The sequence below is a fragment of the Aureobasidium pullulans genome (assembly GCF_000721785.1).
Source record: "Aureobasidium pullulans EXF-150 unplaced genomic scaffold scaffold_11, whole genome shotgun sequence".
NCBI lineage: Eukaryota > Fungi > Ascomycota > Dothideomycetes > Dothideales > Saccotheciaceae > Aureobasidium > Aureobasidium pullulans.
In genome coordinates, this window is record NW_021941031.1 from 750,545 (window position 1) to 770,301 (window position 19,757).

Sequence of the window (19,757 nt, forward strand, 5' to 3'; positions counted from 1 at the left end):
ACCCGACTGATGACTTGGATTGGCCAGGCTGAGGATTGGATCGGCTGGCCAGAATTTTGGATATGTTGATAAGAACCGAATCTGAGACTTTGACCCCTTGGCGATTGTGTCGAAGGCTCAGAATCATGGTGATCAAGTTTGCTTTGTGTGGATGCAATGCCTTGGGCTTCGATCGAAATCTTGGCGCAGGTGCTGAGCGCATCCTTCATCCTGACACTAGATTCGTGCCGAGTTGAAAGTCATGATGCGGTTCTGATAGTGAAAGTGTAGGTCCAGTTGGTAGAGTAGCCGATGCTGGTATTTTTGACAGCATGCGACTCAAGGGCCAGCGTGTCCAGCATCAGTCGCAAATCTCATCTTGAGCAAGTGAACAAACTCAGCCAGCCCTTGGTCATCACCCTCGACACGTCTCATATTCTTGAAAGATTCGGTAGCCTCTTTGTCACCTTTTGCTTGCGACCAGTGGGATTGCTGATGGAAACCTCCTCTTCCTCTGCCTCTACCTCTGCCTCTGTAGTTGGACGAAGGCTGCTCTTGCGGTGGAGGTTCTAGAGTCAGACCATAGACGCTCTGGAGCTGGATGCGCAGGTTTGGGTAACGAGATAGTAGGCGTAGGAGTTCTGGGTCTGATTCGAAATTGGTGAAGTCTATTTTCTTGGTGCTTCCTGGGAGGGCGTTCCTTGTGGTGGTTGGCACTGTGGTTGTTTCGGCAGCTATCGGTTGCGCAGGGGCGGGCTTCTCTTTTGGTGGGTCATTTGCGTGCGTCTCTTTATGTTGTTTGAAGCATGCGATGGAGCAGCTGTTGATGGTCAGCATGCGACTTTTGCTCTTGATGACGAGAACCTCACTATCGCACTTGACAAGATGGGCACTTGTACTTGGACTCGTTCTGCGAACAGACTCCACAGATTTCTCCCATCTTGACTGGTTGTATAGATGGGTAGAGACAGAGTTGGATGGTAAAAAAGAGTTTAGATGGATGAGTAAGCTTTGCGGCCAGTGGCTCACCTCCGAAGAGGCCCATCCTTGATCGCATCCATGACGATCTACATTTTTCATAAACACGATCCAACATGAATTCGATATCGCTGCTCGGTCGCAATCTAGCGCGCACAGCACTACGAACACAAGCACCATCGACGACGACGACACAATGCGCCCGCTCCTTACCGCGCAACTTCTTTAGAAGAAGCATGCAGACCCGTCCACAGCCAAACCAACACCAACAGACCCGCATGCCCACCCAAGAAGATCTGCGCGCTCAATTCAAAAACAAGAATCGCAACACTCTCTATTACACCCTCTCAATCATCCTGGGCACAGTAGCGCTATCCTATGGCTCCGTACCCTTCTACAAGATGATCTGCCAGCAAATGGGCTGGGGCGGCCAACCCATCTCCATCCACAGTGGCCAATACGAAGAAGACGACATTGCATCTCGCCTGATCCCCATCACTGATTCCCGCCGTTTACGCATCACCTTTGCTGGTTCGACCTCGGACGTGCTGCCTTGGAAATTTACACCTCAGCAGAGGGAAGTCCGTGTGTTGCCTGGCGAGACCGCGCTGGCCTTCTATACCGCGACCAATCTGAGCAAAGAGGAAGACATCATCGGTGTGGCCACTTACTCTGTGACTCCCGGCCAAGTCGCCCCCTACTTTTCAAAGATTCAATGTTTCTGCTTCGAAGAGCAGAGGTTGAACAAGGGAGAGACTGTCGACATGCCTGTCTTCTTTTACATTGATCCCGAGTTCTTGAGGGATCCGAACATGTCAAAGATTGACACCATCACCCTCAACTATACTTTCTTCAAGGCAAAGTATGACAAGGATGGCCATCTGTCTCCTGTCGCTTAGACAAGGCGCACCAGACATCACGAAACTACCTGTACATATACCTGTATTATACCCCCTTCTCACTCCACTTCTCTGGATTACTTCAATCCTCAGTGTCTTCTATCCTCTTATATCACCCAATTGGCAACTCGGTCTTTGGGAATTATGAAATGTGTTTTGGTTTTTCGATTAAGGTCTAGTAAAAACACCGACACTGCTTTTTTTTCATGTCGTACGAGTACATCAGGCCAAAAGCATAAACCCTCCAAAAACACTGAAAACAGAAACGAGCAGATGCGAAGAAACGACAAAACAATAACAACTGCCTCCCCAAAAGTCATGACGAGATGAAGCTCGATGCCTTCTGCTCCAGTTCGGGTGACTTGCTCAAAACATCTATACAAAAAATCAATCGTGTGTGTTTCTTTCCGTTTCGTGAATTCCACCTCAAATAATGAAAACATGGCGAGCACTCCCATGCATGCTGTAACTTTGTCGAGAGAAAATCAAAAAAATCTTGCGTCTTGCCGCGTGGTCCGTCTTTCGCCCATTCGAGAGAAAATATCATCATGGTCCATGTTTACTCCGTCAATAACGCCTTTGTCAAAAATGCTGCTGCGCCATTACCCTCGTTCCCGTCCATTTAATTCGGGCCCTTGTAGTTGCTGCTCTTGCAAGAATCGACGTACGAGTTCTCGGGCCAGCTGAATCCTGCATCCTCCCAACTTGTAATGTTGGGGTTCTCGTATGCCTTGGAGTGCTTCTTAATGTACTCGGTTGTGGGGTAGCCTTCGGGGTCGCAGGTCATCTCGCCGTCCTCATCCTGGTAGATACGGATGTAGTCGAATCTCATTTTGCCAGGCATGAGCTCAGCCAGACCAGTCCAGTTCAGCTGGGCGAAACTGGCCGAGAGACCGAAGTTGGCAATTAGTGCCAAAGGTTCCTCCGGCATGACTCTTTGTCCGACGTTGCCGTTGGGTCCGACAGCATCGGCAGTCATCTTCCATGTGGGCTCTGCACCCACGTACCAAGCGACGTAACCATCTGAACCAGGCTCGTACTCAAAGGCGTACACCTGGTAGGCCTTGCCATCATACCAATCGTTGTTCAGAAGGGTGACAGTAGAGAGAGCCTGCTGGTAAACACCACCCTGGTAAGAGTTCATCTCCGAGATGGAGTTGTCGTAGACTTCGATGAAATCGGTGTTCGGGCGCCAGAAAATATCGAAGGGAGCGGTCTGGTAACTTTGCGAGGCTGAGCCGACGGCGGCACCGTATGTTTCGGGATCGAGGTAGGAGACACTGGCTTCGATGGCATCGATCTCGGCAGCGTAGCGAGACTTTCCAGGGCTAGGGTGCTCCTCGCCATCGCAAGTACAAGCGGGAAGTCGCATACCGGGAAGCCAGTTGAAACCATCGGGAGAAGATTGATTAGCAGTGATACCGGGGTCGCAGACGTCCGAGTAACTGTAAGGCCAGGTTCCATCAGTAGTAGCACGGTAGCCAGGTCTACCAAGGTTGCCCATAGCCCAGAAACCAGGCCAGAAACCGATCGTGTCACCCCTACCAGGAAGCGAGATACTAGCCTCGAGATAGCCGCCCTTGAAGCAGAGCTTGTTCCAAGATTGCAGCATACCAGAGCGGTAGTTGAGTCCGTGGTTTTGGAAAGCATCAAATGTAATTTCGAGGACACCGTCCTTGGTGGTGATAGCATCGGGATCGTACCACTAGCTATTGTCAGATGGAGATGTAGATGAAAGGGTGTGAAAGACTCACCTCGAGATCCTGAGTGACACCGTACCAGATGTCAACACCCTGGAAGTACGGGTCATCACCATCATAGAAAGTGCGGCCGTCAGTCTCAAACTCGTCGGAAAACTTCAAAGCAGTCAGTATAAGGCATATCACATTTGGGGCGGTGCGACATACTGCAAGCTTGAGAGTCTTGCCGTTTACGGACTTTCTCGTCATGACCGAGCTGGGGGTGGCTGGGTCGATGAGGCCATGGCGTACGTTCTTCAGCAGTGCGACGTTGTCCTTGATACACATGGGGTCGCTGGAGCATGTATTTACGGGAGCCTCGTTGTACTTGACAGCGAATGTGCTGCGCGGCTAGTTAGTGGTGAAGTGGCGGTGTATGAGTGAAGGGTCAACATACATGATGGGATAACCGATAAACAGCATAAAGACTCCTAGGGTGATAAGTACGAGGCCACCCAAGTTGGTAATACCACGTTTCGAAAACAAGTCGGAACACGTTATGCGACCTTCTTTCTCGTTGGGATCCGGATTGTGCAGGTAATCGTCCTTCTCGACATCTTCGGGGAAGAGTAGCAGACCAGCCGAAGGCAGAATATTGTACTTTTCCGAAACGGTCTGGGTGTTCACGCCTTCGTCATCGCTGCCAGCGCGTGACGGCGCGCGTGAGTCGTCAAAGGGAGAGGCAAAAGGACCCACGCGGCTGTCTCTGCTGCCAGTCGACTCGGAGCCCCAACTGGTGCGGCGAGAATTGTAGCCACTTTGGCTGGGCGATCGCATGGGCGAGTCGTCATCGCGGAAGCGCCGTGACGGACGAGAGCGGCTAGGCGGGAGGAGGAGCTCTGCCGACTCGGGAGCCCCGGCGTTGTATAGGCTGTTCGTTGAAGGGGCGGGGTGTAACGAGGGGCGGATGGAAGCAGAGCCAGCGGTGCCAGGCCTCGTCAATGAACGAGACGAGGGTTGGCGTGTGGCTTGGTGGTCTTGGGAGTCGGCCATGTTGACGAGGTCGTCGCTGCCTGAGTTCAGCCGAATGTGAGGAGTTGAAGGCTGGTAGGCGTCCGGTGGAGATGACATACTGCTGGTTGTGATTGAACAAACTCGAGCAAGAGCGAGACAGGTGGTGGAGCGTGGAGAGCGGAGAAGTCGCCGTCGGAAGTCGTGTGTCGTTGCGAGCGTCTACTCAGAGTCTTGCAAGTCGGCCAGCCCTCGGCCTGCGCGGGCAATGCTGTATGGCGGAACGGACACGGAAGTCGCAGAGGGTCACGGAGACGGTCGAGGTGATGCGGAATGCGAGATGCGAGATGCGAGATGCGAAAGAGGAGCAGCAAGCAAAAAGATTGTTGATCGGGAGGTGTCGCGCTACAATGTTGTTTGGGCCTGTGCTTGCCGTCTTAAGGGGGCTTTGGCACTTGCAGGCTTGGTGCTTCTGCCAAATCCCCTCTGACAATTCAACATGGGCCCGCCGCCCTGCCACATCCATCTCGGCCGATCTCAATCATTTCGTATTCGACTACGCGTTCAAGTGCCTGCCAGCCAAGCACCATGCACTAACATCTGACCATGTTGCACCATCGTTGTATTCGCAACCTCCCATCAATCTTTGTCACTTGTCCTGCCTCAACTCGTGCCTCTTTGCTGTAACCCGATCGCCACAGCCGCTGGTCATGACGACGAGGTCAGCCCGTGGCAAACCTCCGTAAACCTGGACTCCCGCAACGCCAGCCCCATTTTGTCTTGGTTGAATCTCCCTCAACTTGCCCCGTCTAGCCCGTCTCGCTATCAAGTCCGAGCGCCATCTATTCAAGGAACCAGACAAGGGCCCAAGTTTTGTTCCAACCAGACTGCTGAAACAACCACTCTCATCATTCTGCTCTGCCATATCCTGCTTTCTGGATGCCCAGTCTCTACTGCGAGAGAAGCATGACTCCGTAGCCACACCTCTTTTGTTATCCAAATCTTATCGTCGATGCAAAAGAGTACATGAAACCTTCTCCATTGCCGTGCTGACAGGCACCGATTGTTGCTGCGGTGCTGACAGGAACATGCCTGCAGCAGCGTCGCACTTTTCGGCAAAAACACTCTTCAAAACATTCAAAGTCCGACAAGCTTCTCCAGCTTCGCTTCGTTTTCCGCTTGTCGCTTCTTGTCTGATCTTGTGTGGCTTCTCCACCTCCAGCCTTTCGAATTGCTGTTGGATATGAACCCGTCTTCGCCTCGGCCAATCTCCGTATTCAAAAGCGCCGAATTTCAGGACTGTCTACATTCTTTATGCAGGCATAACAGGGTCCGACGGCCGTTTTGGTCTACAGAATTCTTTCTAGCAGCCCAGTCTTGCTTGTCTCCATATACTTTCTAACTTTTCATTCTAGAAGACGCTAAATGTCTTCTACCACTGAGCTTGTTTATAGGGGCTGAGGACCCGCCGCGGCTCCTTAAACGTTTCATCTCCCTTACTCGTGCAGGTTTGAACCTCATGTTAGGCCTGACCAAACTCAATCGCCATAATCCTTATATGAGACTCGTCGACATCATAGCACAACATAGACGTGGGGATTGCCCAAATCCTACAGGGACTGGGTTTCCAAAGAGCGGTCTGCCCAAGGCACGACACTTCAAAGACTTACTTTCGTTGGACATTCGCTTCTGTCTTTCAAACGAATCGTCCCTTCGTGCCTTCGTGCCTTCACGCAGGATTGTTGAATGAGTCGTTCGCTTCCGACACGTTTCTCTATCATCTGTGTCAATTCTGTTGGCTGGCATTGTTCGTGGATATCGCAAGCCAAGCACCCCTAGCATCTTCGAAAATTATGATTACGCTAATGTATCGTCTAGCTCTAGAATAAGGTCATGAAGCAGCAAGTAAACGTATCATCTAGACCTCAGTCAAGTCGACTTGAAGAATTGAGGGAAGATGCTCCTGAGTTCCTGGAGGTTGCTGATCTGATATTTTGAGGCTTGTGTCACAGGAGCAGTGACACCCGGCTCTACCAAGTGTGCCGCAGTCCAGCCCAACTTGGTTGCACCAACTGCGTTGATGGCCGAGTCATCTTTTACACGTCAGTACTGATCTTTACAAAGTCATGGAGCTACAACATACCAACAAAATAGCAATCTTCGGCCGACGTCACACCAGCTTCCTTCATAGCTTTCTTGAACATGTCCGGCGATGGCTTACACAAAAACCTGGCTGCTGAGTAGTCGCAGTACGTGATGCCTTCGAACATGTCCTCAACACCCAGGAGCTTCACCACTCGTTTGCCGTGGTTGATGTATGCATTGGTAAAGAGCCAGGGTTTCACCTTCGACGTGTCGAGATCTTCGAGTAGTCTGCGCAACTTGGGATCCGGAAACATGATGTCTTCGAGAGGCAACGCGTCGTCCACTTTCTCGTTGTACTCAAGTGCGTCAACCTTGTGATGGCGTACGAGTCCTTCGATAGCGAGTCCATAGTCTTTGTAGTATCGCATGTGCAACTCATTGGCGTCCTCCTGTGATAGGGAAAGATGAGTTTGGAAATATTTGTCTGTCATACCGTTAGTGATTCTGTTGAGATAGGCGTACAACGAAGACGCGTACCAATAAGATCGCCCATCAACTCATGCACCTTCTTGCCTGTGACTCATTAGACATGATTTCAGGATGTGTATCGATTTTCACCTACTCTTCGAGTACAGCTAAACTAGGTGTTAGTAACGAAGGAGAGAGCGTGAGATTGTTCGGTTGGGTACATACACAGTTGTCTATATCAAAGAAGAAGACTTTACGATTGTCCGCCATATTGCTCTGAAACCTCTGTGCGTGTATATGCGTAGAAGATGCCAAACTCCGAGAAGCAAGAAGACCTGACCGACCAAAGAGAGAAGTAGACCGATAAAGAGAGTGCAACATTCAACAAGGTTGTAAAGAAGCAGAGGCAAAGACTCACATTGACGTGGATGGTATGGAGAACGAAGGGATCACTCCGCGTTCGGTCCGGGGACGACGCCAAGGAAAAAGCCCGAGTCTGGCGGGCGATCTCACAATTTCAATGCAAGCTCTTGTTTCTTCCTCCCTTTGCTGAAACAACACGCGTGCCATCCATCCACTATCACTAGAATCGCAGAGGCATGGCGCTTGCATAGTACCATCACTATTGTGAAATTGCTGTTCGACGCTCGCAAACAGGAGATAGTCTTCTCGTCATGGCCTCCACGCAGGTGAATGGCCACAGGTCCATGATCGCGGAGCATCATGTACAAGCTGCTTTCTACGACCAGTGGCTGCAACTGAAGGACAATGTTCTTGCAGACAGACATCCGCGATTCAAGCTGCCAGCTGCCGTTAAACAGCGGCTTCAACCCGCCGCCGAACCGCCAACTACGTCCAGCCAGTCCTTGGCCTCTCAGCTACCTGGTCTGTCAAACGGATCAAGTAGAGAACAGGCAATGTCTGGCTCTTCTTACGGCGCTGCTGCTCGTCTGGGGAATGCGCAAGCTTTCTCGCAGAACACGTCTACGGCGACAGGGACAAATGCCACCAAGAGCGGTATCGACCCAATCCTGTTGACAAAATCGGAAGACTTGATAAGAGCAGAGATGCAGTTGAAAAGACAACGTATCGAGCGACAGCTCAAGGATGCGGCGGATCAGCGCAAACACAACGCTCATTTCAGAAATACTGAGGAGGCACCACCTCTCGTCAACCTGAGCGAGACTTTTTCAAAAGCCCTCGAAATGGTCAAGCCCATATCAGGTCTCAAACCTGCCGCTAACCCCCAGACTGCAGCGAGTGATTCGTTCGACGAGAATTCATATTACTCTAGCCAGGCAAACGACTGGTCGTCAGAAGAGGGCTCTCCCAAGGAGAAGGTGGAAGCGATACATACGGCAAGTAGCGCGTCTATTCCCAAGAAGCATCCTGTCGAGTTTGAGTCTCTTGACAAGCAGCCTCATCCTTCTTCACAGGCCTTTGCTCAGCATGAGAACGAAGCCCTATACGACGCGGAACGAGAAGACTCGGAGGAATATTCACCTCCAGATGCCAATGCCTTCAGCGGACCCGACGGTGATGCAGATGCTATGGATCTAGATGATGGTAAGTGTTTCCTGTTTGTGCTGGACACGGCCCGACTAAGCATTGCATCAGACAGCAGTGAGTTCGTGCCTCAAGACGCTTACGTCCCATCGCCTCAAGCTCCTGTCATCACAAGCCACCTCACACAAGTCGCTGCCCCTCAGCCTGCCCGAGTCTCGCCCCTTACCATGGTCAAGCCACCTGGACTTGGTCAATCTCAGACGAGTTATCCTTCAGCATCAAACAACCAACACCCTGCTTCACCCCATGCCTATCAATCATCCAGCGCCTATCGTCAGCAATTCGAGTCCGACGACTCGACGACTTCTCCTCGCAATTCCACACAAACCAGTCCAAATGGCGCTTACAAGAAGCCGAGAGGAAAGGGCAACAAAAAGAGGAAGCGAGATGCAGAGGCTCATTCTACCAAGGCCCGTAAAACACGCAACAAGCCGGCCGCCCCATCTCCCGAACCGTACATCAAACCCGAGCCAGTATCACCTCCACCGTTTGCTGCACCTCCTGCTTTGCAATCTGTGCGCACTCGTCCCTACCAACTGCCATCAGATGTCGAGATAGTCTCAGGCCCAAGGCAAACCTACTATCAGGAGCCACCACCACCTTCGCACTACGGCTTGGATGGCGTTTCTTCTCCCAGTGTCATAAGAGTATCTTCGCCGGGTGTCTATGGCAGACCCAGAAGAGATGATCAAGACTTACGCCGCGTGGCAAGCCTGCATGCTGCGCACCGTCCAGTTTCTCCTATGGGCAGGATAGCCTCCCCTGCTGGCTACCGTACTGTATCGCAGCCTTTTCCCGAAAGGACATCGAGATATGGCGACGAAGTCATGAGAGCACCACAAATGCAGTACCTTCGATCTGAGAGATCGGTGACTCCTCCACACCTCAGGGCCGCGCGGGAGGCTCCCATGTCCACTATGGCACCTCCTCCACTGCCACCGACTAGAAGGATTGTCGTGGACCAATACGGCAATAGATACTACGCGAACGAGCCTGAGGTATCCTCCAGATTGTCAGTCGCGCCGCAATTGCGACCGGAGCCTGAGATGATGTACGAACGTGCACCGAGCAGACAGTCTGTCATTTACGCAAGCCAGCCGACCCACAGTGTATACGAGGATGAACATGGTACGAGAATGCCACCGCCACCACCTCCGCCGGTACGTAGAATGGTCGAGCAGCCGGAGGCTATGCCTACCGATTACCGTGCCTACAGACAGCGAGAATATTCCCGTGCTCCAGAGCCGCAGTACTATCGAGACGAGGCAGCCGGGCCTGTGTACATTAGGGAGGCGCCAGGGGGTAGAGCTTCAGTGTACCCACCCGAAGCGGCACCAGGACCATATGCTCCCAGAGCGTATAGTGTGCGTCCCGACATGGAGCCTGTTCGCTACATGTCAAGACAACCGAGCATGGCACCACAGAGCGAGTTTGTCCGGATGGGAGAGGCAGGAGGTCGTGCGGCGACGATGGCACCTCCTCCTGCACCCATGAGAGGCGTCAGTGTTGTGCCAGGATCTGAATATGGGCGTCCGGTGGACATGAGATATAGTTACGGAGCGGGTCAAGCTGCAGGATCATATGCAGGACCTGGAGCGCGTTACGGCGAGGAAGGATCGGCAGCGCCCAGGGAGATATATGTAGATCAGTACGGAAGAGAGGTTAGAAGAGTAGGCTACTGAGCAAGAGGGAAGAGCATGGGAAGAGATGGGTTGTGTGTCGGAACAGACGGCCAGAGATGCAGATGGTCAGAAAGGCAAACAATCATCCAACAGAGTACCGTATTGCGTGTGCACAAGTGAGTAAAACAGGATGTGATGATGGGCGGCTCATGGGAGTGAAAAGTGGTGGGCCCCTCATTCCTCGTGCAGGTTTCGTGGTCGGCGGATGCGGAAAGGCTAAAGGCACCTGGCAGGCTGGCAGTTGATGGCACGGTCACGTGAAGCCCCAAGTTTGCGTGGATGTGTGCTTGCTAGTATCGGCGGAGGTCGTACGCGCTGTGGGAAAATCGACGACGACGAGTTTAACAAAGCAAATCGTCGGGGATTGCAATATACGACGACTCACATTGGTTGGCTTGTCTTTTCATAAACTGGCGGGCTCTCTGGGCGCCCGTGATTTCCGTTGATTATCGGTTGCTTCCTGCAGTGCGCTGCTCCAGCCTCGACGTCCATCTGACCACAAACCCATCACGCTCGTTCACCCGACCCCGACGTCCTCGATGCACAAGATATCAAACTTCACCGGCCAAGCACGCCATGGTTGGGACAAGATGACGCCTGCAATGGGTTTCGGCCGTCCTCACCACCAGGACATGTCCATCCCTCCGCAAAACATCAAGCGAAACATGGCCAGCCAGCATGTCATGCAGCCGAATCCACAAGTCCCCGGCCACCTCGTCAACCTGTCGTTCAACATACCCTTCGCTTCGAATCTCTCAGGCCCTGACCCCGACTCTGTCATATACGCCAGCCCTGGAGCTTACGCGCGCTGGACGCATCCCCAAGCCACGAATCCCGACTCTCCGCCGCCGAACCACGACCTCCCCGTCCACGCCCGCAATGTCGAGAACCTCAAGTCGCTGTGCAAGGTCATCACCGAGGCCAGCGGTGCCCAGATCCAGGCCCATGTCACGTCAGCTCAGCCCAAGCCTGTCCCCGGCATGCAGCGAGGTCCCCTGAACACCCTGGTCACAAACGTCTGCCTCTCTGGCGACTCGGAGCTAGTCTACAAGATGCGGGCAAAGATATTGAACGAGACTCCCATCACCTTGGTAGGTAGATGAGGGAAGAAGACGTTTACACATAGAGCACCCCGCTGACTCGAAATAGCGTTCCGCTACCGTCGACGTGGACTCGACTCTCATTATGGTGCCCAACACCGAGGGTGTGCGTACTGATGTCCTCCGCCACATGGACGACATTTCCGACCGTACCAAAGCCGACATCTTCCTGCTGAACCCTCGCCCCCTCGACGTTGACTCGGCCAGTATCCACGGTGCCATGGACAGTTTGGTCGAGAACAGATTGCGTCTCATGATTTTTGGTGACATGGAGTGCTGCGAGCATGCAAAGACTAGAATTCTGATCATGATCGATCAAATCGTACGCCCACCAAGTCTTTCACCCATTTTCCCTTCTTCGTATACTAACAAGTACTTCAGCTCATGCGACAAGTCGATACGATCAAGCTCGAGCTTTCCCTCCACACCCTCATCTGTGGCCGACATCGCCGCAACATCAAGCTCATTGAATCGGCCACCGGTACCGCCATTTACTTCCCGCCCCTGTTTCCTGGCATCTTCGGTTATAGCCCCGCAGGCTCATATCCCCGCGCCAGAGACGAGATTATCATCACAGGCGAGAGCCAAGAGAATATCATGCAAGCCAAGAGACGCCTTCAGGATCTAGTCCTGACGACAAAGACTTTTGTCAAGGACGTGGCCATCACAACCAGCAAAGTCGACTACATTCTGCTCGAGCGCCTCGACAAGATCCGCAAGATTGTCGAGCAAAACGGCTCATATGTCCTCTTGCCCCCGCTAGGCAATCACAGTGGTCTCTTGCGCGTACAAGCCACTGATATTCTCAACGTCGAGCGTACTGTGCGCGACATCATGTCTTTGGCCGGTCAATTCTACAGCGCCTCTTGGTGGTTGACACAGCTAGACCCCATGCAAAGACAGCCCAATCCCTCCGACATCCGTGCCATGTTGCCCGACATCTGCATCAACTCCGGCGCCGAGATCAACTTTGAGAAACTAAACTTCCACATCAATGGAAGTGACGACTCTGTCAAAGCCGCTATGACCATCATCAACTCGCTACCGTTTGTAAAGAAGGCCAACTCGACTCTGCGGGTCAAGGTTGAGCTTGCCAACGAACACAAAGAATTCGTGAGCGGAAAGAAGAATGGCAAGATCAACAAAATCATGAGTCAAAGCAACGTCCAGATTGTCTTCGACGGTTTCAATGAGTACAACTTCTACATCGACGTTCGTGGCGCCCAGTATGAAGCTACCAAAAACGGACTTGACCTTGTCGAGCTCGAGATGCCTGCCTCTATCTCATTCCATGTCCCCGACCAATATCATAAGCGGATTATTGGTATCGGAGGCCAACACATCCAGCGCATCATGAAGAAGTACTCTGTTTTCGTCAAATTCTCGAATGCAATGGATCGTGGCGGCATTGGCAAAGACGACGATGATGTCAAAGTCGACAATGTCATTTGCCGTACCCCTGCGCGAAATGCTGACAACCTTGAACTCGTCAAGCAGGAGATCATGGACATGGTTGAGAAGGTCGATGCCGAGTACGTCTCAGAACAAGTCATTGTCGACAGACTTTACCACCGCGAGCTGGTCGCTCGTATGCCCGAAATTGAGGAGCTCGAGAAAAAGTGGAATTGTAAGATCACTTTCCCCGGCACCGAGCAGGCTAGCGACATCATCACTGTGTCTGGTCCCGAATACCAGGTCCCGCAAGCAGTTGACGAGTTCTTGGGTATGGTTCCCGAAAGCCACGACATCTCCTTTCCTAGCACTGTCGAGCTTCGTAACTTCCTAAACTCTGCAGAGTTCCATGACGATGTTTTGCAGAAACTCAAAGACCAATACGTTGTTGAGGTCATTGTCCAGCAGCCCAAGCTCGAAAGGATTGGCGATGACGATGTCGAGGCTGAGAATCTCCTTCTAACTTATACTCGCAACAATGCCGGTGGGTTGAAGGATGCCATAGACTTCCTGGTCCTTGGACTGGTTTCTCATGGGTTGAATGCAAGCACCGTCAAGGGTGCGATTCCCCGACCCAAGTCCGATTCTTTCGAAGACTCGATGCCATACTTCGACTCAAAGCTACTGCAACGCGCCGAGCCGCCCGTCGTGGCCGAATCTCCCACGCGCACTCACTTTGGCAGTGGGGAAAGTAACGAAGGTCATCGGTCAATCTTCGATAGACTCAGGAAGCCGGGTAGTATGTCTTCCTCTCTCTCGTCTTTCCTCGACAGGCGCAAGAACAGTTCCAACTCCCCTGCCTCATCCTTGTTCAAGCACGCCTCGAACAATGCATCCAAGGCCTCGCTGCAAAGCCTGGAATCGCGAGAGTCGGGCTATCGCAATCCTTGGAATGACAACGGTCCCGAAGTCGAGCCCGATAGCGCCAACAATCAGGCGAACGGCGGGTGGGCCACTCTGGCTGCGGCAGGCAGCAGGCCAGCTACTTCTTCGGCATCGCTTACTTCGTCGACACCTTATGAAAGCAAATTTCCTTTTGGCGCTGGGCGTAATGGCTCTACGACTTCGCTTAACACCACTTTGATACCCGGGCTAGGCGGCGATGTCGCCTCCAACGCTCACTACCATGCCAACGCCAATCGGTCGGCCTCGATCTCCGTCGAGGTCGTGAATGCCAATAGCGGCAATACGTCCGCATCGTCATCGTCATCAACACATGGCCCGGTTGGCTCGCGTCCTTCGAGTTCTGCTGCTCCTATTGCACCTGCTTCTGGATACCCGGCTCCTATTGGGCCTCCGCAATGATTTTGATTTGATTCTACAGACTACGTATGTCTTTTCCAATCCCAGGGAGAAGGTGGAGTTCATGCGATCATTCCTTTCTCGCCCCCTGGAGTTTTCTGTTCTCTTCTCGCGTCTGCTTTTTTCCTCGCAAATGATATCCGACCGCCTGACGTTCCCTATTTTGCTTTTTATCTTTACCGGCATCATTTTTTGTTGAGATTACATTGTTACATATACCACCCAGTTATGTTTCATCTCCCGTCTCTTCCCTCATCAATTCTTTTGCCGTTTTATGGTCAACGCTGTTATCCTTGACTTTTTGTTTTTGTTTTCGCCCGCACTGTTCTGCTGTTTCAGCCTCTTTTCTAAAAGAAAATACCCCTGTTCGAAGACTTAGCCTTGATTTTTGTTAGTCCATTGTTTACGCCAGCTTTATATACCAACCACTCGACTCCTTTTTATCAAAAGTCGTCTTTTTTTTACACAATCTTTTTGATTTCATGGTCCCTTGCTAGATCTTGTCCTGTGATCACAAGCCGCTTAATTAACTGTGCAATTGTCTGTTCGAAGATCAATGATGCTGCTGCTGCATTCAACCGTGTCAAACACAACTCGGATGCTTGTACCGCGTTCGTCCCTTCCTGCAGAATATGGTCATTCGATTGCGGGACGGCTAATCCACTCACACTCAATTGGCTCGAGACGTCTGTCCTATCCAGGCTCCTCCTTTAGACTATGTCCATTGTGAGACGTAGACAGAATGACTCTGCTCGCCTGCCACAAGACAGTCTTATCCCTGGGTGTCATCTCGATGGTCTTCGATGTATCGGCGGCTACTTATAAGCGCATACAACATAATCGTGGTCGACAAAATTAGCAGTAACGCCCATCATGCTATAGCGGTCACACACACGTGTCAAAATGCATGAAATCAAGGCGAATTTCTCCATTGAAGACCATTTTGAGAATGGTTGAGTCGTCCTGTAAATGATCAGGGACTCTGTTTGTCATACAGCGATCGCAGATGGAAAATAAAGGAAGGGGTGACGGGGCACAGATGACAACAGGAATCAGGGTATAGAAAGAAGTCAACATTGCATTGAGAAAAAGAGTCTGATTTTGGTAGATCAATGAAATGTAATTTGTCTATGAAGGAAATACAAAACTATGCAAAAGTGATATCATCTGTATTACTCCCATCATCCACTAAAAACACCAACCCAATGCTCAAAAGTCGTCAAATCATCTCTAGCAAGTATGCTTTGCAAGCTACCAGTCCATACCACCACTTCTCTCGCCACCAGCAAGGATAGCATTGGCCTTTGCCTTCATACCCATGCCGTTCTCCAAGTGACTGACAAACTTGCCCTTCTGACCCTTGAGAATCTTCTTGTCCAACTTCTCGAAAGGCTTTTCTTCGCCCTCCTTCTTGACCACAAAATTGCTAGTTCCCAACACAGAGTCAAGTTCCTCTACAGGAGGCAGCTTGACATAGACGTTACCGTCTTCACGGGCCTCGACGGGGAAAGTGGCAATGTTCACGCTCTCGTCGTTGCCGCATTTTCCTGCGTCGGCGCCGCTGAGTTCGTAGTTGCGCTTGTGGTAGGGACAGCTGACCCAGAGCTTGTTTGTCTTGAAGTCGTCGCCGATGAGACCGTCGCTGAGGACGAAGGCGCGCTTGTGGGGACACATTTGCTGAGTGGCGTAGTATTGGCCCTTGACCTTGAAGATGGCCAACTGTGTGTCGCCACGCTTGACCGCTAGCGAACTGCCGGTTGCAGTGTCTTGGAATTGATCGGAGCGAGCGAGAGGTTGCCATGCTAGATCTGTCCACTTTGTGCCGCGGAAGTCGGTGGTGATGGAGTCCTTGGGCCAGTAGGTTGGACGGTGCTGGTCGCGTTCCTGGACGTCCTCGACGGTTTGAACGCCTTCTTCTGTGTTGGCGAATTGGGAGAACTGTTTTACACGTTCGGGGTCTTTGAGGACCTCTGTCCATTCGCAGAAAAAGGAGCCAACGAGTTGCTCCATTTGTTGCTCAAGGTCGGCGCAGATGCCGAGTTTGTCTTCGAGAACGACTTCTTGCAAGTACTTGATACCACCGGGAAGGTTCTCAATCCAGCGAGCTGTTCTCTGGAGCTTATCTGCAGTGCGGATGTAGAAGGAGAGGTAGCGGTCAAGGATAGGAATAACATCATCCGGAGGAACGTCCTTGGCCAAAAGCTCGCTGTGTCTAGGCTTCGCACCACCATTACCACCGACGAAGATGTTGAAGCCCTTCTCTGTGGCAATAAGACCGAAGTCCTTGTTTTGTGCCTCAGCACACTCACGCACACAACCACTGACACCACCCTTGATTTTGTGAGGTCCGCGGATAGACTTGTAACGCTCTTCAAGGCGAACAGCCATACCGACAGAGTCACCGATACCGAAGCGGCACCAGGTAGTTCCAACACAGGACTTGACAGTACGCAGTGACTTGGCGTAGGCATGACCTGACTCCATGCCACCATCAATCAGCTCCTGCCAGATTGCAGGAAGGTCCTGCTTGCGAGCACCAAACATGTCGATGCGCTGACCACCAGTGATCTTGCAGTACAGGTTGTACTTCTTGGCGACAGTTCCGATGATGATGAGTTTGTCGGCTGTGATCTCACCTCCTGACACACGAGGGACGACGGAGAACGTGCCATTTCGTTGGATGTTGGCAAGGAATTTATCGTTTGTATCCTGAAGACCACGACCGTCCTTCTCAAGGATGTGTTTATTGAACAGAGAAGCAGTGATGTTTCCGATAGTGGGCTTGCAGCCTTCACAGCCCAGTGACTCGGGGTCTTTTCCACAGTGCTTCATAATCTCCGCGAAGCTCTTCAATTGCTTGACGTATATGATGTTGAAGAGGTCGGCACGAGAGTACTCGAAATGTGGGCAAAGATGGTTCTTAACCTCGTTACCCATAGATGCCATGGTCTTGTTGAAGATGGTTTGAACCAGGGGCATACAGCCACCGCAACCAGAGCCGGCCTTGGTGCATGTCTTGACGTCTCCGATGGTTTTGCAAGTACCATCCTTGACTGCCTTGGTGACATCTCCCTTGAGCACGTTGTGGCAAGAACAGATCTGGGTGTCATCTGCAAGATCGTCGGCATCGTCGTCGCCCTTGCTTGCGCCAATGATGAATTCGCTAGGGGAGACTTCAAGAGCTTTTTGGTTCTTGACCATAGGCACCAACTTGACATAGTCTTTGGTGTCTCCGATCATCATACCACCAAGCAAGTACTTTCCATCGGTGGTGAAGAGGTACTTCTTATAAACTTGGTTGAAGGGATCCTTGTAGGTGAGAGCTTTAACCGGAGGCGGGGCGGGTCCCTCAGTAAGCTTCTTGACTTGGTCCTCTTGATCGGTGGTGCCTTCCTTCTTTCCAGCACCGCGTCTGGCGGGAAGCATCTGCGGACCGTCACGGTCGGCGAAGAAATCACCAAAACTGGCAACCTCAACGCCGAGCAACTTCAACTTAGTGCTGAGATCCGGTCGCTTGAATTGTCGGTATGCATGAGACTTGGCTTGTGTAAGGTTGAAGGCAAGGACATCGGCCATCTCGACACCGGGTGCAATGAGACCAAAGGTTTGGCTCTCCCAGCTAGCACACTCTCCAATGGCGTAAATGTCTGGCGTTGAAGTAGAAAGGTCGTTGTTGACAACGATGCCACCTCCTCTGTCAGCGCACTTGATACCTGCCGCGCGGGCAAGCTCATCACGAGCCTTGATACCAATGGCGAAACAGATGCATGTGCAGTCCATTTGCTCACCATCCTCGAAGGTCACACCAGTGACACTGTTGCTATCGTCGACGTTGATCTTTCCAACACGTTTGCTGAGAAGCACATCCAAGCCCAAAGCTCGGACTTGCTCAACAACCATGCCACCAGCATCACCGTCCAGCTGTCTACTCAGCACCCAACGATTTCTCTCGATGAGCTTGACTTTGCTGAACTCCTCGAGATCCATCATGGCTTTGGCGGCTTCAAGGCCTAGAAGACCACCACCGACTACTGCACCGACTGATCCATTCTTCGTGGCGGAATATGCAATGAGCTTTTCCAGATCCTCGATTGTGCGATATACGAATACGCCTTTCGCATCATGTCCAGGAGTGTGGCGAGGGAGAACAGCGTCGGATCCAGTTGCGAGGACCAGAATGTCGTAGGGCACAGTAGTGCCTTGTGATGTTTCCACCTTCTTTTCCTCTGAGTTTATGGATGTGACTTTGGTGTTGAGGTGGTAGTTTAACGAGCCCTCGGGCATTGATGAGTACCACTCCTTGGGGTTGAGGTATAGGTTTTCGACTTCTCGATGTTGGAAGAAGCTGGTCAAGCCAACTCTGTTGTATGCGAGGTGTGCTTCTTCTCCGATGACGATGATGTCGTACTCTCGTCGTTTTACGTCGAACTTCATAAGCTTTTCTCTGTAGGGAGGAAGTCAGCGTATGCAATGTGACTTGGACCACGCGATACTCACATGAATGCAACACCGACCATGCCCAAACCAACCACTACAATTCGTTTCCTCTTCGTGTCTTTGGGCAGCTCTCCTTTGAGCTCCAACTCCTCAACCTTCTCCGGGAGGAGGTTTGCCTCAGCATCGTTCCATTCGCTGTTACTCATGTTGGCGAGTAGTGTAACTGGCCAAGCACAGGTGAAAATGTATTAGTAAAGCACAGCAGCGACGCTGGCGTGGAAGTGGTGTAGAGCAGAAACAGGAGTATCACAAGATAGTAGAAGCCAAAGATAGAGATGGGAAACAGAGGGTTTATGGACCTGCCTTGCCATACAGAGCTATCTATCAACATGATATCTTGCCTCCCCGCCTACTGGAGCACATGCAAGCCCAGCAAATGCCATGGCATAAACGTGTGCCGCGGCGGCCGGAGAAGCAACACCTGGTCAGCGTTCAGCGGGACGTGGCCAAACACGAAGGTCGCGATTACCAAACAAAAAACACCTGCACGGCGACATCAATGTCTTTCTCCTCGGATAAGATCGTCGAGGGCGGAAACGGGTCGTGAACGTGGAGATGCACTAAGCTGGAGCAACACTGATAAGGACGATAAAGGAGCATTGTCGGCAAAGAAGAAAAGAAGTTTAAGGAACCCTGACAAGACTGGATGCAACCAATCACAGCAGACCGATTGGCAAAGTAGTCTTTAAGCGCAGAGTCTTTTTTGGACTTCACCTGCTCAACAATGTACCACTGATAAGCTGATGCTGGACCATTGGTCCTCTTTATCGACGTCTGAAGCTCGTCTTCGAGTGCGGGTAGAAGCAATTACTTGTAAAGGAGCAAGACTGGAGAATCCCATCTCGAAAACGGGTGCATCGGGCAGAGCAGCATGTTGGCTCTCGCTTTTGACGCTATCCCGCAAACAGACAGCCTTATCTCTGCTCAATCTCAACCACCCACGTCCCACAGACATGCTGACAGCGGTACCTCCTTGACCCGGTTGCAGCACAAACAATTCCGCGGTAACTTGTGATCGTAGTTTAGTGAGGCTCTTTTTCTGCTTCTCCGCCCACAACA

General features: G+C 51.7%; 7 protein-coding genes across 7 annotated transcripts; 3 read left to right on the plus strand and 4 right to left on the minus strand.

Moving 5' to 3' along the window:
- Positions 1-318: 318 nt before the first annotated feature.
- M438DRAFT_275935 (uncharacterized protein) lies at positions 319-919 on the minus strand (the record flags this gene model as incomplete). Its single annotated transcript, XM_029900821.1, has 2 exons — positions 319-799; positions 849-919. The coding sequence occupies 2 exons, from the start codon at positions 917-919 to the stop codon at positions 319-321; spliced, it is 552 nt and encodes a 183-aa protein (XP_029759778.1).
- A 119-nt stretch (positions 920-1,038) lies between these two features.
- On the plus strand, positions 1,039-1,923 carry M438DRAFT_346529 (uncharacterized protein). Its single transcript, XM_029905696.1, has one exon. The coding sequence runs from the start codon at positions 1,074-1,076 to the stop codon at positions 1,854-1,856; it is 783 nt and encodes a 260-aa protein (XP_029759779.1). The 5' UTR covers positions 1,039-1,073; the 3' UTR covers positions 1,857-1,923.
- A 555-nt stretch (positions 1,924-2,478) lies between these two features.
- M438DRAFT_275435 (beta-glucan synthesis-associated) lies at positions 2,479-4,588 on the minus strand (the record flags this gene model as incomplete). Its single annotated transcript, XM_029900781.1, has 4 exons — positions 2,479-3,561; positions 3,611-3,712; positions 3,764-3,938; positions 3,993-4,588. The coding sequence occupies 4 exons, from the start codon at positions 4,586-4,588 to the stop codon at positions 2,479-2,481; spliced, it is 1,956 nt and encodes a 651-aa protein (XP_029759780.1).
- A 1,703-nt stretch (positions 4,589-6,291) lies between these two features.
- On the minus strand, positions 6,292-7,420 carry M438DRAFT_346531 (pyrimidine 5-nucleotidase). The gene is made up of 5 exons (XM_029905697.1): positions 7,325-7,420; positions 7,254-7,266; positions 7,169-7,204; positions 6,690-7,115; positions 6,292-6,639 (listed from the first exon to the last, which is right to left on the minus strand). The coding sequence occupies exons 1-5, from the start codon at positions 7,367-7,369 to the stop codon at positions 6,476-6,478; spliced, it is 684 nt and encodes a 227-aa protein (XP_029759781.1). The 5' UTR covers positions 7,370-7,420; the 3' UTR covers positions 6,292-6,475.
- A 233-nt stretch (positions 7,421-7,653) lies between these two features.
- On the plus strand, positions 7,654-10,362 carry M438DRAFT_346533 (uncharacterized protein). The gene is made up of 2 exons (XM_029905698.1): positions 7,654-8,665; positions 8,717-10,362. Exons 1-2 carry the CDS (start codon positions 7,774-7,776, stop codon positions 10,345-10,347), a joined length of 2,523 nt encoding a protein of 840 aa, XP_029759782.1. The 5' UTR covers positions 7,654-7,773; the 3' UTR covers positions 10,348-10,362.
- Positions 10,363-10,659: 297 nt separating this feature from the next.
- Positions 10,660-14,670, plus strand: M438DRAFT_346534 (uncharacterized protein). The gene is made up of 3 exons (XM_029905699.1): positions 10,660-11,438; positions 11,497-11,769; positions 11,829-14,670. Exons 1-3 carry the CDS (start codon positions 10,887-10,889, stop codon positions 14,202-14,204), a joined length of 3,201 nt encoding a protein of 1,066 aa, XP_029759783.1. The 5' UTR covers positions 10,660-10,886; the 3' UTR covers positions 14,205-14,670.
- Positions 14,671-15,375: 705 nt separating this feature from the next.
- M438DRAFT_298895 (nitrite reductase) lies at positions 15,376-18,844 on the minus strand (the record flags this gene model as incomplete). The annotated part of the gene is made up of 2 exons (XM_029902008.1): positions 15,376-18,645; positions 18,699-18,844. The coding sequence occupies 2 exons, from the start codon at positions 18,842-18,844 to the stop codon at positions 15,453-15,455; spliced, it is 3,339 nt and encodes a 1,112-aa protein (XP_029759784.1). The 3' UTR covers positions 15,376-15,452.
- Between the last annotated feature and the right edge of the window lie 913 nt (positions 18,845-19,757).